Source organism: Colletotrichum navitas (genome assembly GCF_030913465.1).
Source record: "Colletotrichum navitas strain CBS 125086 chromosome Unknown LY79scaffold_57, whole genome shotgun sequence".
Taxonomy (NCBI): Eukaryota; Fungi; Ascomycota; class Sordariomycetes; order Glomerellales; family Glomerellaceae; genus Colletotrichum; species Colletotrichum navitas.
Window position 1 is genome coordinate 119,823 of NW_026850603.1, and position 16,738 is coordinate 136,560.

Below are 16,738 nucleotides of genomic sequence, written 5' to 3' on the forward strand. Positions count from 1 at the left end.
GCTGCAATGTGCGACTCGAGACGGAATCCTAAGCGGAAAGCGACTGAAATCGCTGCCGCCGCAACCACTACTGGCGCTGCTCAGGGAGCCAGGGATTATCAGATGCTTCTCCACGAAGCCTTGGCACCTATAACTAAGGATGAGCTTCAGGAGTGGGAAGGTTGGTGTGAGGTGGAATCCGAACCTGTCAGTCTCCCAGACAACCAACTTGCCACACATGTCTAACATCGCCTTCAGGCCTTTTTCAATGCCATGCTCCGGGAATTGGGTGTCAAGGATGTGAAGGTTCAGGAAGTTTTTTCAGTCGACGAAAACTATGTTGCGACCCTTCCGCAGCCCATTTACGGTTTCATTTTTCTCTATCAGTACTTTCCCGAGAATTATGAGAACGATGAAGTTGTTGACAGCAGGGATCTTTGGTTCGCGAACCAGGTCTGTTCCTGTGACGTCTCTCCCCCAGCTACATCCAACACTAACACCCACACAGACTACAGATAACGCCTGCGCAACCGTCGCCATGACGAACATTCTCATGAACTGCAAGGACGTGGATCTCGGCACTAATCTCCAAGAGTTTAAGGACTCCACGAGCAACGTTTGTACTCCACTACGCGGTCATGCCTTGGCCTCAAATGTATTCATCCGTTCTGTCCACAATTCTTTCACTCGAAGAATGGATCATCTGAATGCGGATCTCTTTCTCGAGACTGAAGCCGCCGATTCCAAGAAAATGAGTCGTAGAGGACCTGCGAAGAAGACCAAGAAAACCAAGAAGCATAAGATGGACTCGGAGTCGGGTTATCACTTCATCGCCTATATACCAGCTAATGGCTCGGTATGGGAATTGGATGGCCTCAAGACAAGGCCTGTTTGTTTGGGGCCCCTAGAAGACGACGTTCACTGGGCGAACCTCGTCTGCCCTGAGATCCAAGCACGTATGCGCCAGTTTGAAGAGAGTGCCCTATCATTCAACCTGCTTGCGCTGTGCAAGAGCCCCCTAACCATCATATCTGAAAATCTCGCGCGTACAATACACGCATTTGAGCTCCTCAACAGCCGCACAAACCGTCTCGGCGGCTGGCAAAGTCTTGTAGCTGGCAATGAGCAACCACTGAGGGGTGACGAGACAGAGCGCCTCGCAGGCTTCGGCATTGACAGCTCAGACTTGGTAAAAGCTGAAGTCGACCCAGAATTCAAGAAGAAGGTCACAAACCCGTCCATGGAGGCTATGGAGCTTTTCGAACTCTACAGCGATCTGGTGACACAGCAGAAATCCTTGATGGGAGAGTACAACACAGAGATCGCCTTTATGAGAGAGGACGATGATCGCGTACAGGGACGCCAGAAAGACCACTCTCCTGCAATCAACCGATGGGTACAGAGGTTGGCAGAGCATGGCGTTCTTGCCGATTGGGCTACCGATTCGTAAAGGGCACGCGCAGGGGAGGGGCGCAAACCCGCACGAAGCAGCGCTCTACGAAGAATCGACACAAAACTTGCAATCTCTGGGCATTTGGGTTCGGGAAAAGCGCGTGGTTCAGCATTAGCGAAAAGCAAGTCTGTCTTGCGGCACTAGCCTTTGCGGCCATTGGAGTGTAGCATTGACGGGGTGAGAGGGAACCATGAGGTTGCGCAATAAGTCTAGAATAGCTACTAGGGCCTTTTCAGGTCTCGATCGACCTGTCAATGATACCGACGTCTGAATCATCCTGGAGCGTATGCCAACTCATCGTTTAATGGGATAAAAGAGCAGCTTTCCCTATCAAATCGTTTGAAGAAGAGTCCTGTGTCGGAGAACATCGCCGCTTCTGCTTCCTCGGCATTCCGCACAAGCTCCAAACTTGAGGCTTTGACCAGAGAGAAAGTTCCCTGCATGTTTGGAGGTGTTCTAACAAGACGTCAGTAATGCCTTGGAAGTCGTTATGTGATCACTAACTACTCACAATAGTCTGTAGTATAAAACTGATCCCTGAGGAAGCACCTCTCCATTGATCACAACCCCGATAGAGCCGTATCTTCTGTGACGCACGACATTCCCAGTTTTAAACTCCATGTTGACCTGCGGTTCACGGAGCACGGGTTCCTGCTCATCCGCTTGGCGAATGAGGCGAAGTATATACTCAAGGTTCGGAGCGGCAAGGAATACGTTGCCGTGCGGTTGAGGCCGAGTAATGTAAATCTTCTCCACCAGCCAGGCGTCGTCGAAACGAAGCGAGTTAAACCTGAGTGCGAAATGTGACGTGACATCCACAAACGCTCCTGGATCAAGGAGCGTGGTAGCCCAGGCGGCGGCGTAGACGGACAGCTCCAAGTTCTGGAGAGCAGTTCCGGTTCCGAGGCCGGCCAGAGTCTCCACCGAGACGTTCTGAGATGCCAAGAAGAGGTTTGTGTGCCTGATGTTGTGTGCCAGTCGTCCGATCATGGTCGAGACTGCAGCCGGCGCCATTGTGTCAACATCCAGACTATGCCACCCGACTTGGGCGACGAAATATCTAAGCGTCTCTTTGCTAAACTCGGTATCACTCCCGTATGGATCTAGATACATCCTCTCGATAGGTCGCGATGGGTCTGTAACTCTGGAGCCGTCCAGTGTTGTTTCCCGAGTCGCAAAGACCATCGCAAGGACGTGTCCTGGAAGCGCGCAGCAATGTGCGTTCAGCCCTAACCTTTCACCAATGCAGCAGAAAATGGCGGCTGAGACCATGGGGAGTGACTGATGAGCCTCATCGCGGAGCGCGTGGCCTATGAGACAATTCCGGAGGTTGCGATAGTTGGCCTCTGGGTCGATCATGCCGGTCAGGTTGTTGGATCTAAGCCAACGGTTCAAAGCCAGGGACTGTTCCCTAACACAGAGGCTATCAAAGTCCGAGTGGCTGTTCCGAAACTCGACAGCTAGACGGTCCAAACCTCTCGAGACCTAATGCAATATTAGTCAAGAGCAACTTGATGAGCTTGGGATGTTGTACATCATTCACGTCGCCAACATCGTCTTGAATGACGAACATGTCAAAGGCCGCAAGTGCGCGCTCTAATCTTCCAGGCACGACTTTCGGAATTTGGTCAGGCCTTAACGCCTCGAGTACCTCCTCGTTACGAAGGTCATCCCAGATTCTGACAGCGGCACCTCGACGGATGCTCGCTAGAATGGCATTGCTGAAATACCTGAGCAGTGTTGATTAGCCAAAGACCGGGGAACTTGAGGGGCCGGCGTTTCCAACCTTCTAGCCAAGACGTCATCAGCAGTGTCTGGGGTTTGAGTTTGGGTTAAGAGAAAGTCCTTTGCGTCGTCACCAAGTATACAGATTTCCTCAAACTTCTTCACGCGACCGTGCTTGGTAGCCAAGATCCCATTAAAGAGGTTGGCAACCTTGGCGTGTCTCTTTTTACGGAAGAGAAACAGCTTTTTCCAAGGGACACTTGACGCGGGCTCCTCCAATTTCCCACTGAAATTGTGGCCAGGTTCCCAGAATCTGAAGGCATTCACACAGTAATACCGCCATAACAACGGCTCTTGAGCAATCCGACTCAGACGCCTGGAGAGGGGATGCACTGCGAGCAGATTGTCTTCTGGTGAGATGTAGTGTAGAATTTGGTGAATGATTTCCTCTGGAATCTGTTCGAGCGAAAACATGGCGGCAAACACCTCCTGCGCGCACCACCAAGGTGCCGAAACGAGAATGAGACGTGGCCGCAATCGCAATTGCAAACGGCCTGTCAGGCTTGCAAAAGGACTTATACTGATGTTGGATGCAAAGAGTTCGGATGACCGATTAATTGTGCGAATAGAAGCAGAATATTCTTGGTCAAGGCTTTGGGCCAGGTACTGTGAATTATGCTTATGTAGAAGGACGAGGCAAAGTGACGACGTTGTATCCGTAAAGTGGTTGCATCACAAATCGACGCTCTTTCGCCCCCTGAAGTGAGTGTCTCAAGCCGGTCCACGCTACGCCCACTGACGTTTTGTCGCCAAAAAGTGGGAATTTTGGACATGGGATTCTTAAACTGCGGGGACTTGGGCTTTCTCGCCGTTGTGATTGGCTCGTAGTGCACACCTATCTTATTGGTCGAAAACTACGGCTTCTTCCTTCTTTCTCCCCCCACCTCGCTAGTCCCAAAGTGGATTCCGAGTAAACAACGCGGTCTGGGATGTGACCGCGCACCCTTGGTCCCTTGCTCGCTCTATGTTCTGTCCCTTATCAACACTGCGATTGACCAGGCTCTGAGCTATCGCGACCACAAAACAACTTATAGCCGCGCAGATATAACGCGTTTTGCTTTCTTGCGCAGCATCCCACCAGCGCGCGCCATTCCTATATACGACTAACAAACCAATGTCATGAACAGAATCACGAGACCGTAATCCTAATCCGCATACCGAATTCTCCCCCCTCTATTTGTCGAACGCGGTTGAAATGGTGGCACCAGGCATTGGCGGTCTCGACACGCCGCGCACAAATATTGGCGATGCGACATACCTCAGCAGACAGCCCGACTTCGATATTTCTCAGGAGGCCTCGTTCCAGTCTCCTCCAGCGAAGGAGAACAACGTGCTCCATCAACTGCGCAATGGACGCTCTGGGGGTATCAACCTTCGAACCCCGCGCGGTCGCGGTCCCTTCGCAGACCGAAAAAACCTTCCTGCCGGCCTTGGGGGGGCCGAGTTTACGCCGATGCTCAAGTCGGCTACGCGAAACAGCATCCGCCGTAGATCTGGCAAGGAGAATGGCGCCGTACCGAACACGCCCGCACTTGGCAGGGTCGACGAGGATATGACACCAATTCCCAACATCGACACCTCCATGTACCAGTCTCGCTCGTTCGTGGATCGTACACCCCTTCCAGAAGCGGACAGCACGAGTACTGCCACTACACCGCTTGTTGTGCTACCGCGACGGGACGGAAAGGGACCTCTCCAGGACGGCAACCAACTCTCGCTTCGGGAGCAAGAAAGCGTGATCGATAAAATCGAAAAAGAAAACTTTGGCCTCAAGTTGAAGATTCACTTCCTCGAAGAAGCCCTCCGGAAGGCCGGTCCTGGCTTTAGCGAGGCGGCATTAAAGGAGAACACCGAGCTGAAGGTCGACAAAGTTACCATGCAAAGGGAACTTCACAAGTACAAGAAGCACCTTACATCGGCGGAAAAGGATCTCGAGAGTTACCGACACCAAATGATGGACCTGCAAGAAAAAGCCAAGCGGAAGTACGCAGACCAGAAGCAGCTGGCAGAGATTGAGCGCTTACAGCAAGCCCTGGAAGATAGAGAAGCCGACCTTGACGACATGCAGCGCCAGCTGAACCAAGGGCAACAAGACCAAGGTCAGGTGGAAAAGCTGCAGGACGAGATTGGTGATCTGGAAGCAGAACTTCGCGAAAAGGAGCGGTTGCTTGGTGATCAAGAAGACGAAATCGACGACCTCAAAACGAAGCTGGAAGAGATGGAAGACAAGATGAAGGATACCCAACGGAGGATGATCGAGCTTGAGCAGAACGCGCAGTCCAACAACGACTTGGAGGAGGCGAAAGATACCATCGACGAGCTGGAGACTAATGTCCGTCGCCTAGAGGATCAGGTCAACGACATGAAAGACAAGCTCAACCAGGCAATCGCAGACAAGGAACAGGCTAAGGGCGACTTGGAAGAACTTCAAGATGAACTAGCGAACAAGTCCATGGTCACCAAAGGTCTTTCTCGACAGAAGGAGGAAAAGCTTCTGCGGTTGCAGACTGAGCTGGAGGAGGCGGACTCTAAGTTCGCCCACATTGAAAAACAGCTCTCGGAAACCATCAAGGAGAACGAAAACCTCAAGACCGCTGCCAAGGAAAGCCTTCGCGAACGCGAAGCCGCCGATCGGGAACATCAGTCTCGGCTCGCCAGGATCGAATTGCAGCTTTCCGAAGTGACAAGAGAAAAAGAAAAGCTCAAGAGCATCGCTGAAGATGGTCGTCAAGAGCAGGAATTCTCCGACCGGGAACGTCAGTCGCTGTTGGCTCAGGTGGAGGACCTCAAACATGAGCTGCAGTCCAGGCTGGATGAGAAGAACCTATTGCAGAGCCGCCACGAAGCACTGACAAGCGAGTCTGCCTCTCTTCAACGTGACGTGGCACGTCTGCAGAAATCCGTCGATGAGTTGGAGGAAAGTCTTACCCAAGAACGGGACCACGCATTAGAGATCGAAAGGGATATCCGTGGTCAATATAGAGATGAGATTGACAGGCTGAACGATGAGATCTCGGACCTCCAGGCCGAAATTCGCGAAAAGGACAACTTGTACGACAACGACAGTGAAAAATGGGAGACGGATCGCCACACTCTGGAGTCAGAACGCAAACGGGCGGAGGAGAAGGCGGCCGGACTGGAAAGGACCATCGAGAAGCTACGTGAAGCAGAAGGAAATTTGTCAACCAAGGAATCAAGACTGCAGGAAGCACTAGAGAGTGAGGCCCAGCGCCACAAGGACGAGCAGGCTTCGCTCACCCGGCAAATCGAGGACCTTCAGCAAAACCTTGAGTCCCGTCAGGCTACGCTCACCGAGCTCCGGGGTGAACTCTCACAGGTCCAAGACGAACTCCGGCAGACTCAGCTGGACTACCAAGCGCAAACGGAGAAGGTTGAAGCGTTGGAGGATGAGGTGGAGGTTCTCCAAACGACTCTGGATGAGGAGTCTGAGCATTCTCGAGAGGAGGTGGAAGCAGCGAAAAGAGAATGTGATACCTTGAGACAGCAGCTGGACGAATTGCGTCGTGGGACGGTTTCGGTCTCACAAGAGAGCGCCAAGTCGAACCAAGCCATCGACCGGCTTCGAGCACAGCTTGACGAGGCGACATCGCTCGTATCCAAGCTCAACAAGGAAAAAGACTTGCTCCAGGACCAACTTCAGACGCAGATCTCAGAGTCTACTGTGCGGGTGAACAAGGTGTCCCGGGAGAAACAGTCGCTACAGGACCAACTTGCCAGCCTAAACCTTGAGATGCATTCTTTGCGCAGCTCATTGGCTGAAGCCAGAGCAGAGCGTGACGAGATCGAGAGTGGGATGAAGCGTATGCATCAAAACGGCGAAGAAACGTTGCGCATTGACCGCGAGCGATTGGACTTGAGGACGTCCAAGATGAAGCTCGACAACGAAGTACGACGACTGAAGGATGAGAATGCCGCCTTGATGGAGCAGATGCAGTCAGTTGAGAAGTCACTGGAGGACGAGATTGAGAAGGCCGCCGAAGAGGAGGATCGCCTTAACCAGGAGATCCGTCAGCTCCAAGCCAAGCTGCGAGAGGTGTCTTCTACAGAAGGCCACGAATCGGTTGCTACCCGTCGCACCATCCGTGAGCTTGAGCGGCGCATTACGGATTACGAGGACCAGCTAGCACTGACACAGCAGCTTCCTGCCAATGCCGGTGAAGGCAACAGCGAGATGTCCATCATCCGCCGCGACCTCTCTACGGCACGGCAGAAGGAGCGGGAATACCTTCAACGAGAGGCAGCCCACAAAGAAGTTGTCAAGGGTCTCAAGAAGCAAGTCACGGAGCTGGAGCGGAAAGCTCACGATGCTGAGATGTCCCGACTGATCATGTCTCCTGCATCGTCCAGCCCTTCGGCCAGGAAGTCTGAAGTGTCCGAACTACGCCATCAACTATCTTCGGCACAACAGTCAATGCACGAGCTCAAGACCAAGACTCGCGACGCTGAACGTAGAGCATCGCAACTTGAGCGAGACTTCCAAACACAGCTCGACGATCTGGAAGATCAGAAACTTGCTCTCGAGCAGGCTCTGGAGGACACTCAGCGAGATGCTGAGGAAGCAGCTGCTCTACACGAGAAGGCTCTTCGCCGACTTCAGCATAAGCTCGAAAGAGCAGAGCAAGATCGGCAACTCGTGGCCCACGGCCGTTACAACATCGACAACATGTCTTCTTCTGAACGAAGAGATCTCCAGGAGATGCTTCGTAGAACACAAACCGAGACAAACGCGCTCGAACACGACGTTATCCAGCAGCAAGAAACCATCGACGCATTGATGGCTGCCGAAGCCTCCCTTCGTCGTAAGCTGGACAGGGCACGCAGTGAGCGGGCAGCCTACCGCCTGACCGCAGAGAAGCTGCAAAAAGACATCAGGGACCTCAAGAGGCTCGCCGCGGCCGAGCAGAAGGACCCACAAGCAGTTCGCTTCGCCGACCAGAGGATGAGGGAGACGGACGAGGCGCTGGAGACAGTCATCCGCGCCGCCGAGAACGCAGATGCGAAGCACACCAAGGAACTACGCGGCATGACGCTGCAAATGGAGTGGATGCAGGCGCGGTGGAAGCGCGAGGTCAGTATGCGCGCCGACGCGGCGTACGCGAAGAAGTTCTTGCAGCTAGAGCTCAGCATTGCCAACGCATGGTACGTATATACCCCTTCTCCCCCCTCCCCCCGAAGCCACTGCAGCGTGAGACTAACACTCGGAACAGCAACAAGGCACAGCTGCGCGAGCTTGAACAGATCCGCTGCGAACTCCTCGGCAGCCGCAAAGCCCTGCCGCCCCCGTCCTCGGCACCAGCGAAGAAGCACGGTACCACGGCATCTGGCCGGCCGACACTCAAGACGGTGGCGACGATGGCACGCTTCATCGCCAGGATGCGTATCTCGGCGCGTGAATGGGCCAAACACGAGGCCACACGCCAGAGGTTAGCGAACTGCGTCGACGAGATGCGCAAGACCAAGAGACGGAAGCAGCTCAAGGTGGTACCGGCGGACGACGTTGTTGCCTGATGGGACAGCAGGCTTCTCGGTCTCTCCTAGAGGCCCGACCGAGATCGCCGGAACGACTCTACAAGAGCGACCGCCTGTAGGTGTCTGGTCCCATCTGCGCAACGGTTTCCTTATTGAGCGGCGGCACAGTGGAGCTGAAGATGCTGCTGCATGAAATGGCGCCCGGCTACTCCGTGTACCCAGCTACCCGCACTTCCTTCTCTACGAACACGCCTATGCATCTGCATGAGCAAAGATGCGGAACAAGAGTCTTTTATATGTATTGCATGTTTTTGTCTGCATTAGCCTTTGATGTTGTAGCGGCAGCGGGCGGAAACGGAAATGGTACATCGTTTGAAGGGGTTGCCACCACCCATTCCTTGGAGTTTTCATCACTCGCCTTTTGGAGAAGGCTCAACAGGCTAGATCATGACAGGATAGGTAGGAGGACGGACGGGGGGGAGTGAATGAGGATAGACAGGGGGGGGCGATTTGAGGGATCGGCGTCTTTGAATGACTGTTAGCCTATCAAACATTGATACACATGTCCTCAACTGGCTGGGTTGGCTGGCGTCGAGAGAGAAAGGCGGACGCTGTAGCTTTCCTGATGTGATTGGTCGATTGATTGCTTGAATAGGGCAAAGGTCACGGGGAGAAACAGGAGTCTGGTTCATCATGGAGTTTGGTTGAGTGGGTTTATATCACAAAGCACGGCATGATGAATAGATTGCATAGGACATGAGCATGAGCATACAGAAGTGATTGTTTGCCATTCCACGTCAATCGCTGCCAGGACTGAGATGCCGTAAAGCTAGGTATTTGGGAAGGAGGTGCGTATACTGCTCTCTCATACTCAGGCAATATTGGACACGCCATTTCTGTGACCGTCCAGGTGCAGCATCACCAAATATCCCTCGGAAATTCCTTTTTTTTTTTTTTTTTTGAGGGGGGGGGGGGACTCGTTCAAGGCAAGACAACAAAACATGTCATTCTAGTTGGAACAAATGGAGCAACAAAGAAGAGAAAAAGAAGAATCGGAATGGCAAGCAAGGCAGACAAGATAGACTCCGTAACCTAAAATAGGAGCCTCCCACCTGAGGAGGGGAACCCTCAAACCAGCATTGGCATTTTTTTCTCCCGCCAGTCCAACCGTTCGCTTTCCAGTAATGATATCCGTACCTTACCTAACTCTACCGAGCCCTGATGCTAATATTGCGAGGCCGAAATGTAGGAGATTATGACATGTACAGGGCGGACCGGCCGTTTACACACAGGGTATGATTACAAGATAAACCGAAGGTTCGTGTCTGCAAAGTTAGCGACATGGAACGATGCATGCGGCATTCCTAGGATGGGCGACATACCCAAAGGGTGACTGCATGACAGCTGAGGCTTCTGCGTGTAACGCGTCGCGAGTTCGTCTCGGATGCTGTTGAGAAGCTGCACGTAGCTCTGTTGGGGATTCTTCTTCAAAGCGGTGATGAAGGCCCACGACATTGCGCCGGTGGCTTGAGCAGCGATTGTTGCATCGGCCCTGGTAGTTGGTGTTAGCGAATGCTGAGCCCGACTCTGCAATTTCATAAGAACGGTAGATGGCAAGGGTGCAGCACCCGCCCGGCCTCTCCACACTCGTGGTCTGAACAGTTCTAACGTGACTCGTCGCTCTAGAAACAAAGCGCGACCGTTGGTAGGTCGTACTTTGTTCTAGAGCGTGGGAAAAGAGATCACTGGCCTGCCTTTGGCGGACGCCGAATTACAAGATGTATGTGCCCCAAAAATCCAGTTTGGAACATAAGGGAACCCCGACTCGATGCCTTTTTGCTTCCGCTTGTAGAAACCAGCCATCTCACCAGGAGAAGCAACAAACAAGTCCTAGCTCGATACGGTAGAGGACTTCCCTCATGGCATGCTTGAAGAAAAATGTGTGTCATAAGGAAAGAAGGGCTTTGCATACGAAGTTTGGTCATCTTTGCTTCCAGACAGCATGATAACGTCGGCGGGTGATGTTTTGGTAGCTATTGTGCGGTTGTATGCATCCTCGCCAGTGGTGGCCTTCTTGAAAAAGCCCATAATGTTGTTTGCAACACCGCCAAGATCGCCTTGGCTGTATGACGAAATAACGCCGAGAAGCCCTTGGCCGGCTTCCTTGGCAAGATTCGGTTCTTTGAGAATACCCTGGGTTGAGTAAATGTAAGGCAGGTCGAGAGCAGTACCCGAATGGCAGGAGTCGAAAATGGCGGTGAGTCGCACACCAGCCTGTAAAGGTTTCACCATAATTCTATGCATTTCGTCGTCGGTTATATGGCCTGTTTGGCGGAAGTCCACAGGATATATGACTTCGTCATACCCATCAGGCTCATCGCCGTCGAGGTCTTTTGTTTGCCCACCATGTCCTGCGGTGGTCAGCTCCTGAGTGGACGTCGCCGCTCCAATACAGCTTACCTGAGTAGTGAAAGAAGAGAGAGTCATTGGGCCTGGCATCTTTCACCAGCCAGTGCATAGCTCTCAAAAGATTCTGTTTCGTAGGCTGGCTCATGGGGTTTTGCTGGTCATCAGTAAGAATGACCATGTCTTCCCGCTTATACCCAAAACGCTCGACGAGATATGCCGACATGTTCTTGACGTCGTTGATGCATCCGCGCAGTTGACCGCGCTGGCCAAAATAGTTGATTCCAATCAGCAGCGCTTTTCTCCGGCCCGTGCAGTTGGAATACTGAAAGGCATATCCGTTGGGCGCGCCGTGCCCGAACTGCTGCGGCGCAGATGGTGGCGGCGGAGGAGCGTGGTGATTTGCGTGCATGTATGAGTTCGAATTCGCCGTCGGCGCACCTGATGAAGGACTTGTCAGCAATCCATAACTTCCGATTCCTCAGCTTGAGGGCCGGGTTCCCAAACTCACCTGGGCGATTGTTGTAGTTGGGCTGTGGAGGCTGCTGGTAGCCGCCATATTGCGGTTGGGGGGACTAAAGACGGGCTTAGCTGAAAATAGTCCGACGTTGGTAGTGACCAGCCGTACCTGGTTATAACCGTAGGGCTGGGGCGACGGTTGTTGGTAGCCGTATCCTGACCCTGCGGGAGGATATCCGTTGTACCCTTGCTGCGGAGGACTTCAAGCCCTCAATGTTAGCATCTGAGCGCGCAGGGCGGGGGGGGGGGGGGGGGGGGGGGTTGGCGATCGCACGGGTAGTAGCTGCCAGAAGCGCGTATTGCTGCTGAGGTGGGCCGCCTTGATATCCTCCATATTGACCTGGGTATCCTGACATCTTGTCGCGACGATAAGGCTGTAAACAGACTCGGTCTGGGGGTATTGGGCGACCAAAGGCCAACACAGCGTGGTCGTGGGAGGGTTGTAGCTCGATGGAATGGTGTGAAAAGACAAGGATGCCAATAGCAGGAGCGTTCGGGGGCTGGACTTATTTATATATGGGCGAAGACGACGGGCGTCTGGTTGTCGCGAGATCGAGAGACGGCGAGGAGAAGCGAGGGGTGTAGAGTTGAGGTACAAGTGGGGGTTGAGAAGGCGCGTGCTTGGGTCTCGAGGCTAGTTCGTTAAGCGTAAGGACAAAGTCAGCCTTCCGGGAGGGCGCAAACAGCTTAAGCGGCGTGGACAAGTTTGCCGGCACGAGGATCAGAACCAGGACAAGCTGAATAACTATGTTAGACCAGCAAACGGATCATGCAGCAAGGGTGGTTAGGAACCCTGCTAGCTGACACCTGGTGATTGAGAACCGGGCTCTCGGACGGATTTGGAGTAGAAGTCGTTTTGGGCGGATGAAGAGAAAGAAGGAAAGAGGGTCAACGGTACGAAGCAGTCAATTGAGTAGCTAGCGCAACAGAAAGAAGGTGTGAGTCGGGGTGGCCGTAGTAGAAACGGCAACGATACACTACGCCCTTGAGTTGTTGGAGCTGAGGCGAGCGAAAAGACTGACGGGTAGTAAGCGGAGTGTTCGGGTGCAGGAAGCGAGGAGTGAGGAATGCAAAGGTAAAATGTGCTGGCGGAATGAGGAGGAGGAAGATGAGAAGGAGGAGGAGGAGGAAGAGGTGGTGGTGGTGGACAAGGAACCACGAGATGCGCCTCGGCGTTGCGGCGGTGGAGGGGTTCGTTCGAGTTTAGGTTACCTACCTACCTACCTACTCAGTAGGTACCTACCCACCTACCTCAAGCAAGGTAAGGTTGTCGGGGTTGGTTCAATTGTTTAGCGGGGGTTGCTGACGTGCGAGAAACAAGGCAAGGTACACAAGGGTGGAGTAGCTAACAACCTAGACTACGTAACGTCGGGCCCGTTGCAGTCGCCGAGGGAGGCGATGGCATGTGGCAGAGGGACGCACGATGACTATTGATTGGGCTTGGACGGAAAGGACGGCAGGAGACGGCAGACACGGCCTCGATGCCCAAGAGCCTTTTGCTAGCGGAGGTGGATCCCAGTACTTGTTTATCAAACCCCAGGTCGTGTGTTTTTTTAAGGTACACCAATATCTACCTACCAACCTACATGTACCTCCAGAGACAGGTCAGTGGTCTTAGCTAAGCAGATATAACGGCAAGGTCAAGAAAGTGGGCATCAGCCATGTGCACGGACTGACAATCTTTAGGTCCGGTGAGAGCCGAGAGATGGACGCAGAGACAATGACGCTAAGCCTCACCAGGACGGTCATCATCAATAAACTCCTGCGAAGCCACTATGCAATGCCGCGTCCCTGAGAGGGCACCTACACACACTATTATGTATCGCCGGTCGCGGATGTATGTGGGTGTGTGCAGCTGCGTGCAGGTATGTGTCCTGCCCCGGTCACCCGTGACCTGGCTGTGGTATGTGTATGTACACCAAACTACCCACCTACCTAGGTACCTAGCACAACTCCCCACCGTACTGGGCAACCAGGGTTCGGTTCCATTGTTTCTGCCCTGCCATGTGCGACGGTCAGACTCTATGTACTCTGGCATCGTCGTCATTTTTCTGGCCTTGGGCCGATGAATTTCCTCTATGTCAATCTGGATACCTAGGCCATATACTGTAGGTAGGTACGCTACCTATCTGGATAGTCTCTCGCGCACCCCACGTCTACGACGTCGGCGGCAATGTCAATTACTGAGATGCAGAGCCGTTGCATTCCTTTTGCGATCCGCACCGCCATCAGCCGCAGCGCCACACCCCCCCCCCCCCCCCCCCCCCACGTTTGCGTAACTTTTGCCAAAACCCAACTCCACGTTTCCAACTTAATCAACCCCGACCTGGACCGGCCAGTCGGTCTCGGCAGAAGTCACCAAAACGGAATTGTATCCAGCACACCTCCAAGTCGCGCGTGAAACACCGCCTTGCCCTCCCTCGAGGTTGCTTGCATGCATGCCGGCCTCAAATCGACTCCCCTCTTAGCCCTACATTCCTTACGTCTACATACCTGGATTGCCTACTGTACCGGCCGGTACCTTGGCCTGACGACGACGACCCTCAATTAGCCTGGGTTCCTTGATCCTGCTTGCTTCTGCTCGAATCCCCACCCAGTCCCGCTGAGCTTTCACCCCTGGTCCAGCTGAGGGATTGTCACGAGCGATTACCGATCTACGGCCGTCAGTGAGAAACGACATACCGCCTAGACAGCTCAGTGGTCAGTGGTGGTTGAGAGGTTCTGTTTGAAAAAGAAAAAAGAAAGAAGAAAAAAGACACGTTGTTATCGGCTTCTGGTCCAAATGTCTGCTCACAAATTCACATTCAGGCCCATTGCTGTCTCATGGGGTTTCCCAGTGCGTGATCTAGCGGAGCGTGGTGTCGATAGCGACGGACGCTGTTCCCCTAGTTGGCCGATTCTTGCACTCGGCCCGTCGCCTCTAACGCCACAAGAAATAAAGATAGGTACGACATCTGTGGTTGACAGGAGCCAAAGTACGCAACCTATTATTCCCCGATCCAAAAGAGGTAAGGTGACGGGAATGCCGATCACTGTGGCGCACCTGACCGACAGGGGCAGCACCGGATCGCGGCGAATGACAGACAGTCGTTCCTCCGTCTTGGCCCTTGAACCCCTTGCTCGGTGCGAGAAACTTGGGGTCCAGAAGCAACACCGCGGGCATCTGCACAGGTGGTATCCAGACCTCGAATCCCAACCGCTTGTCTCCTGTCTTAGACACCGTCACTCGCACGAGATATGTGAGCTGTGGGCCTCTTGACAACTCATCACACTGAGTTGCACACGCATGATGCCTCCATTCCCTAAAGACGTCTCAAATGCAATGTCTCAACGACCTGAGAACGTGGCTACAAACCCCAATGGCGATTGGGAGACCTCGATAAATCTAGAGGAGTCATGCCTACATTGTAGAAGACGTCATCTTTGCACTCGCAACGCGACAGCAAGCGCGGTGCAGTGTCTCTGAGCGTACTGGCGGCTGTTACCGTACATGACTCTTGTCCGATCGATTGGACACCAGGCCACTATGTTACGAGAGGGCGTTGACGCGAGGCAAGACTCGACGTCGGCGAGGCCACACAGCATTTATCAAGCCTCTGGTACCAAGCCTCTGGCATATGGCGGCACGGTACGAATTCCCTGGGGCTGCTCGACCAACCAACACCGGATGATTCACTCCTAACCGCGTGCACCACCTTAGAGCCTTGAGTTGTACCGGCACCCTCGTAGCCTTGAGACACCCCTTCCTTCGATATTAGACATGGCATATGCTGTCTAGCCGTCTCCGAGATGTAGCGTGCGTGCCTGCAGGAAGCCATCCCGGCGTTGACAAGCCACATGGACTCTGGCCCCCATCTGTTTGCTTGGAATTCTGGTATCCTCCCGCGTTCCGGCCGAATCTAGATCTACTCGGACCAGATTATGCGCTTTCCAAAATACCCCGAAGCCACGTCTCGGACCATGATTCCCCCTACGAGACTCCCCAGTACCGATGCTTCATATTAGCAGTAGCTTCCGAAGCCCGTCGCAGACACTATCCCGGGTTGCAATGCAGTCGCTTCCGACACCATCGGCTTGGCACCCACTCCCTAGAAATCCGGAGCCTTTGCCTTTTGCACCGGGGCAGTGGTTCTGTAAGAATAGAATCGTTTCGAGGCTATTGCGTCGTTTATTTGATTTTGAACACCCCAACGCGATTCCATGAGCCCAAGCCCCCCACTCCCCCCCCATCCAGGGTCGTGAACCATCCGTGACTTAACCACGCTGAGAGTTTGCTGGCAGGCTGTAATCAATTGCAGCAGTCTGGCGTCGTTGAGAATGCCAAAGCGTGCGACAAGAGCGAAGAAGATCGCGCAAGCTCCTCCAGGAGCGGTCTAGGATTGGGCACCTTCGACCAGTCGAACCCCGCCACCTGGTCGTCAACGTCTTCGTTGGTGCTCGAACATCGGGGAGTCGACGGATAATCGTGGCAGCTCAGACCCGGAACCGTCTAGCTGGCGGACCGCGAGGATGGGGGCCCTTCCCTGCTCTGCTCGTTTGACCTGGCTGGCTGAGCATACGTCGGGGAGGAAAGCCGCGAGACCGGTTCGCTTCCCCTCGGCCATGTACGGAAAACCTCTCTGTCGTGCCAAGCCTGGTTGGGAGGTTCGATACGGCGGTTCCAAAGCCACTTACACAAAAGTTGCACGCCAAGCTCGAACCAACGAGGAGTCTTCTGTCGTGTTTTGCCACCCAAAGATAAGGGTTAGTCAGTCATCCATTTCCATCGAATTATCGCCAGAGAAATAATATCCTAGGCCGAGCTCGCAAATTCTACACGCAGTCCTAGAGTCAGAAAGCTGCATAACTCCGTCATCGAGGGTAACGGGTCCTTGTTCCTAGAGAAAGCTGGCAGAGGGGAGAGACAATCGGCGCCTAACATGTGGCCATGCAAACTCGGCTCATGCCGTGATATACTATGGGATCGTCGGGTCTTTTCAAAGCGTGGGGCCAAACTGCAATAGAACAACACGACGAATAATCGCCATGACCTGGGGAAGCACTTGGTTTATTGAAAATTATCTTGGTAAAGTAGCCACGTAGTCAAACCATCTTACCCAGAAAGGA

General features: G+C 53.6%; 5 protein-coding genes across 5 annotated transcripts; 2 read left to right on the forward strand and 3 right to left on the reverse strand.

Moving 5' to 3' along the window:
- Nucleotides 1–6: 6 nt before the first annotated feature.
- LY79DRAFT_521132 (ubiquitin carboxyl-terminal hydrolase, family 1) lies at nucleotides 7–1,429 on the forward strand (the record flags this gene model as incomplete). Its single annotated transcript, XM_060555315.1, has 3 exons — nucleotides 7–186; nucleotides 238–432; nucleotides 488–1,429. 3 exons carry the CDS (start codon nucleotides 7–9, stop codon nucleotides 1,427–1,429), a joined length of 1,317 nt encoding a protein of 438 aa, XP_060411288.1.
- Nucleotides 1,430–1,704: 275 nt separating this feature from the next.
- LY79DRAFT_521192 (F-box domain-containing protein) lies at nucleotides 1,705–3,631 on the reverse strand (the record flags this gene model as incomplete). The annotated part of the gene is made up of 4 exons (XM_060555324.1): nucleotides 1,705–1,888; nucleotides 1,944–2,917; nucleotides 2,967–3,162; nucleotides 3,219–3,631. The coding sequence occupies 4 exons, from the start codon at nucleotides 3,629–3,631 to the stop codon at nucleotides 1,705–1,707; spliced, it is 1,767 nt and encodes a 588-aa protein (XP_060411289.1).
- A 6,834-nt stretch (nucleotides 3,632–10,465) lies between these two features.
- Nucleotides 10,466–11,878, reverse strand: LY79DRAFT_312470 (peptidase C14, caspase domain-containing protein). The gene is made up of 3 exons (XM_060552351.1): nucleotides 11,625–11,878; nucleotides 11,168–11,554; nucleotides 10,466–11,118 (listed from the first exon to the last, which is right to left on the reverse strand). The coding sequence occupies exons 2-3, from the start codon at nucleotides 11,523–11,525 to the stop codon at nucleotides 10,625–10,627; spliced, it is 852 nt and encodes a 283-aa protein (XP_060411290.1). The 5' UTR covers nucleotides 11,526–11,554; nucleotides 11,625–11,878; the 3' UTR covers nucleotides 10,466–10,624.
- A 2,027-nt stretch (nucleotides 11,879–13,905) lies between these two features.
- LY79DRAFT_562183 (uncharacterized protein) lies at nucleotides 13,906–14,443 on the reverse strand. The gene has a single exon (XM_060558453.1). It carries the CDS (start codon nucleotides 14,310–14,312, stop codon nucleotides 14,118–14,120), a length of 195 nt encoding a protein of 64 aa, XP_060411291.1. The 5' UTR covers nucleotides 14,313–14,443; the 3' UTR covers nucleotides 13,906–14,117.
- Nucleotides 14,444–14,649: 206 nt separating this feature from the next.
- LY79DRAFT_562187 (uncharacterized protein) lies at nucleotides 14,650–15,867 on the forward strand (the record flags this gene model as incomplete). The annotated part of the gene is made up of 2 exons (XM_060558454.1): nucleotides 14,650–15,039; nucleotides 15,411–15,867. Coding segments are annotated over exons 1-2 (468 nt in total), but the record flags the coding sequence as incomplete, so codon positions are not given.
- Between the last annotated feature and the right edge of the window lie 871 nt (nucleotides 15,868–16,738).

Excerpts from the sequence above, each read along its gene's own strand:
- LY79DRAFT_312470 (XM_060552351.1), bottom strand. The coding sequence starts at position 11,525 with ATGCACGCAAATCACCACGCTCCTCCGCCGCCACCATCTGCGCCGCAG. Across the intron at positions 11,119-11,167 it reads TCTCTTCTTTCACTACTCAG|GACATGGTGGGCAAACAAAA; the intron begins GTAAGCTGTATT and ends TGACCACCGCAG.
- LY79DRAFT_562183 (XM_060558453.1), bottom strand. The coding sequence starts at position 14,312 with ATGTCGTTTCTCACTGACGGCCGTAGATCGGTAATCGCTCGTGACAAT.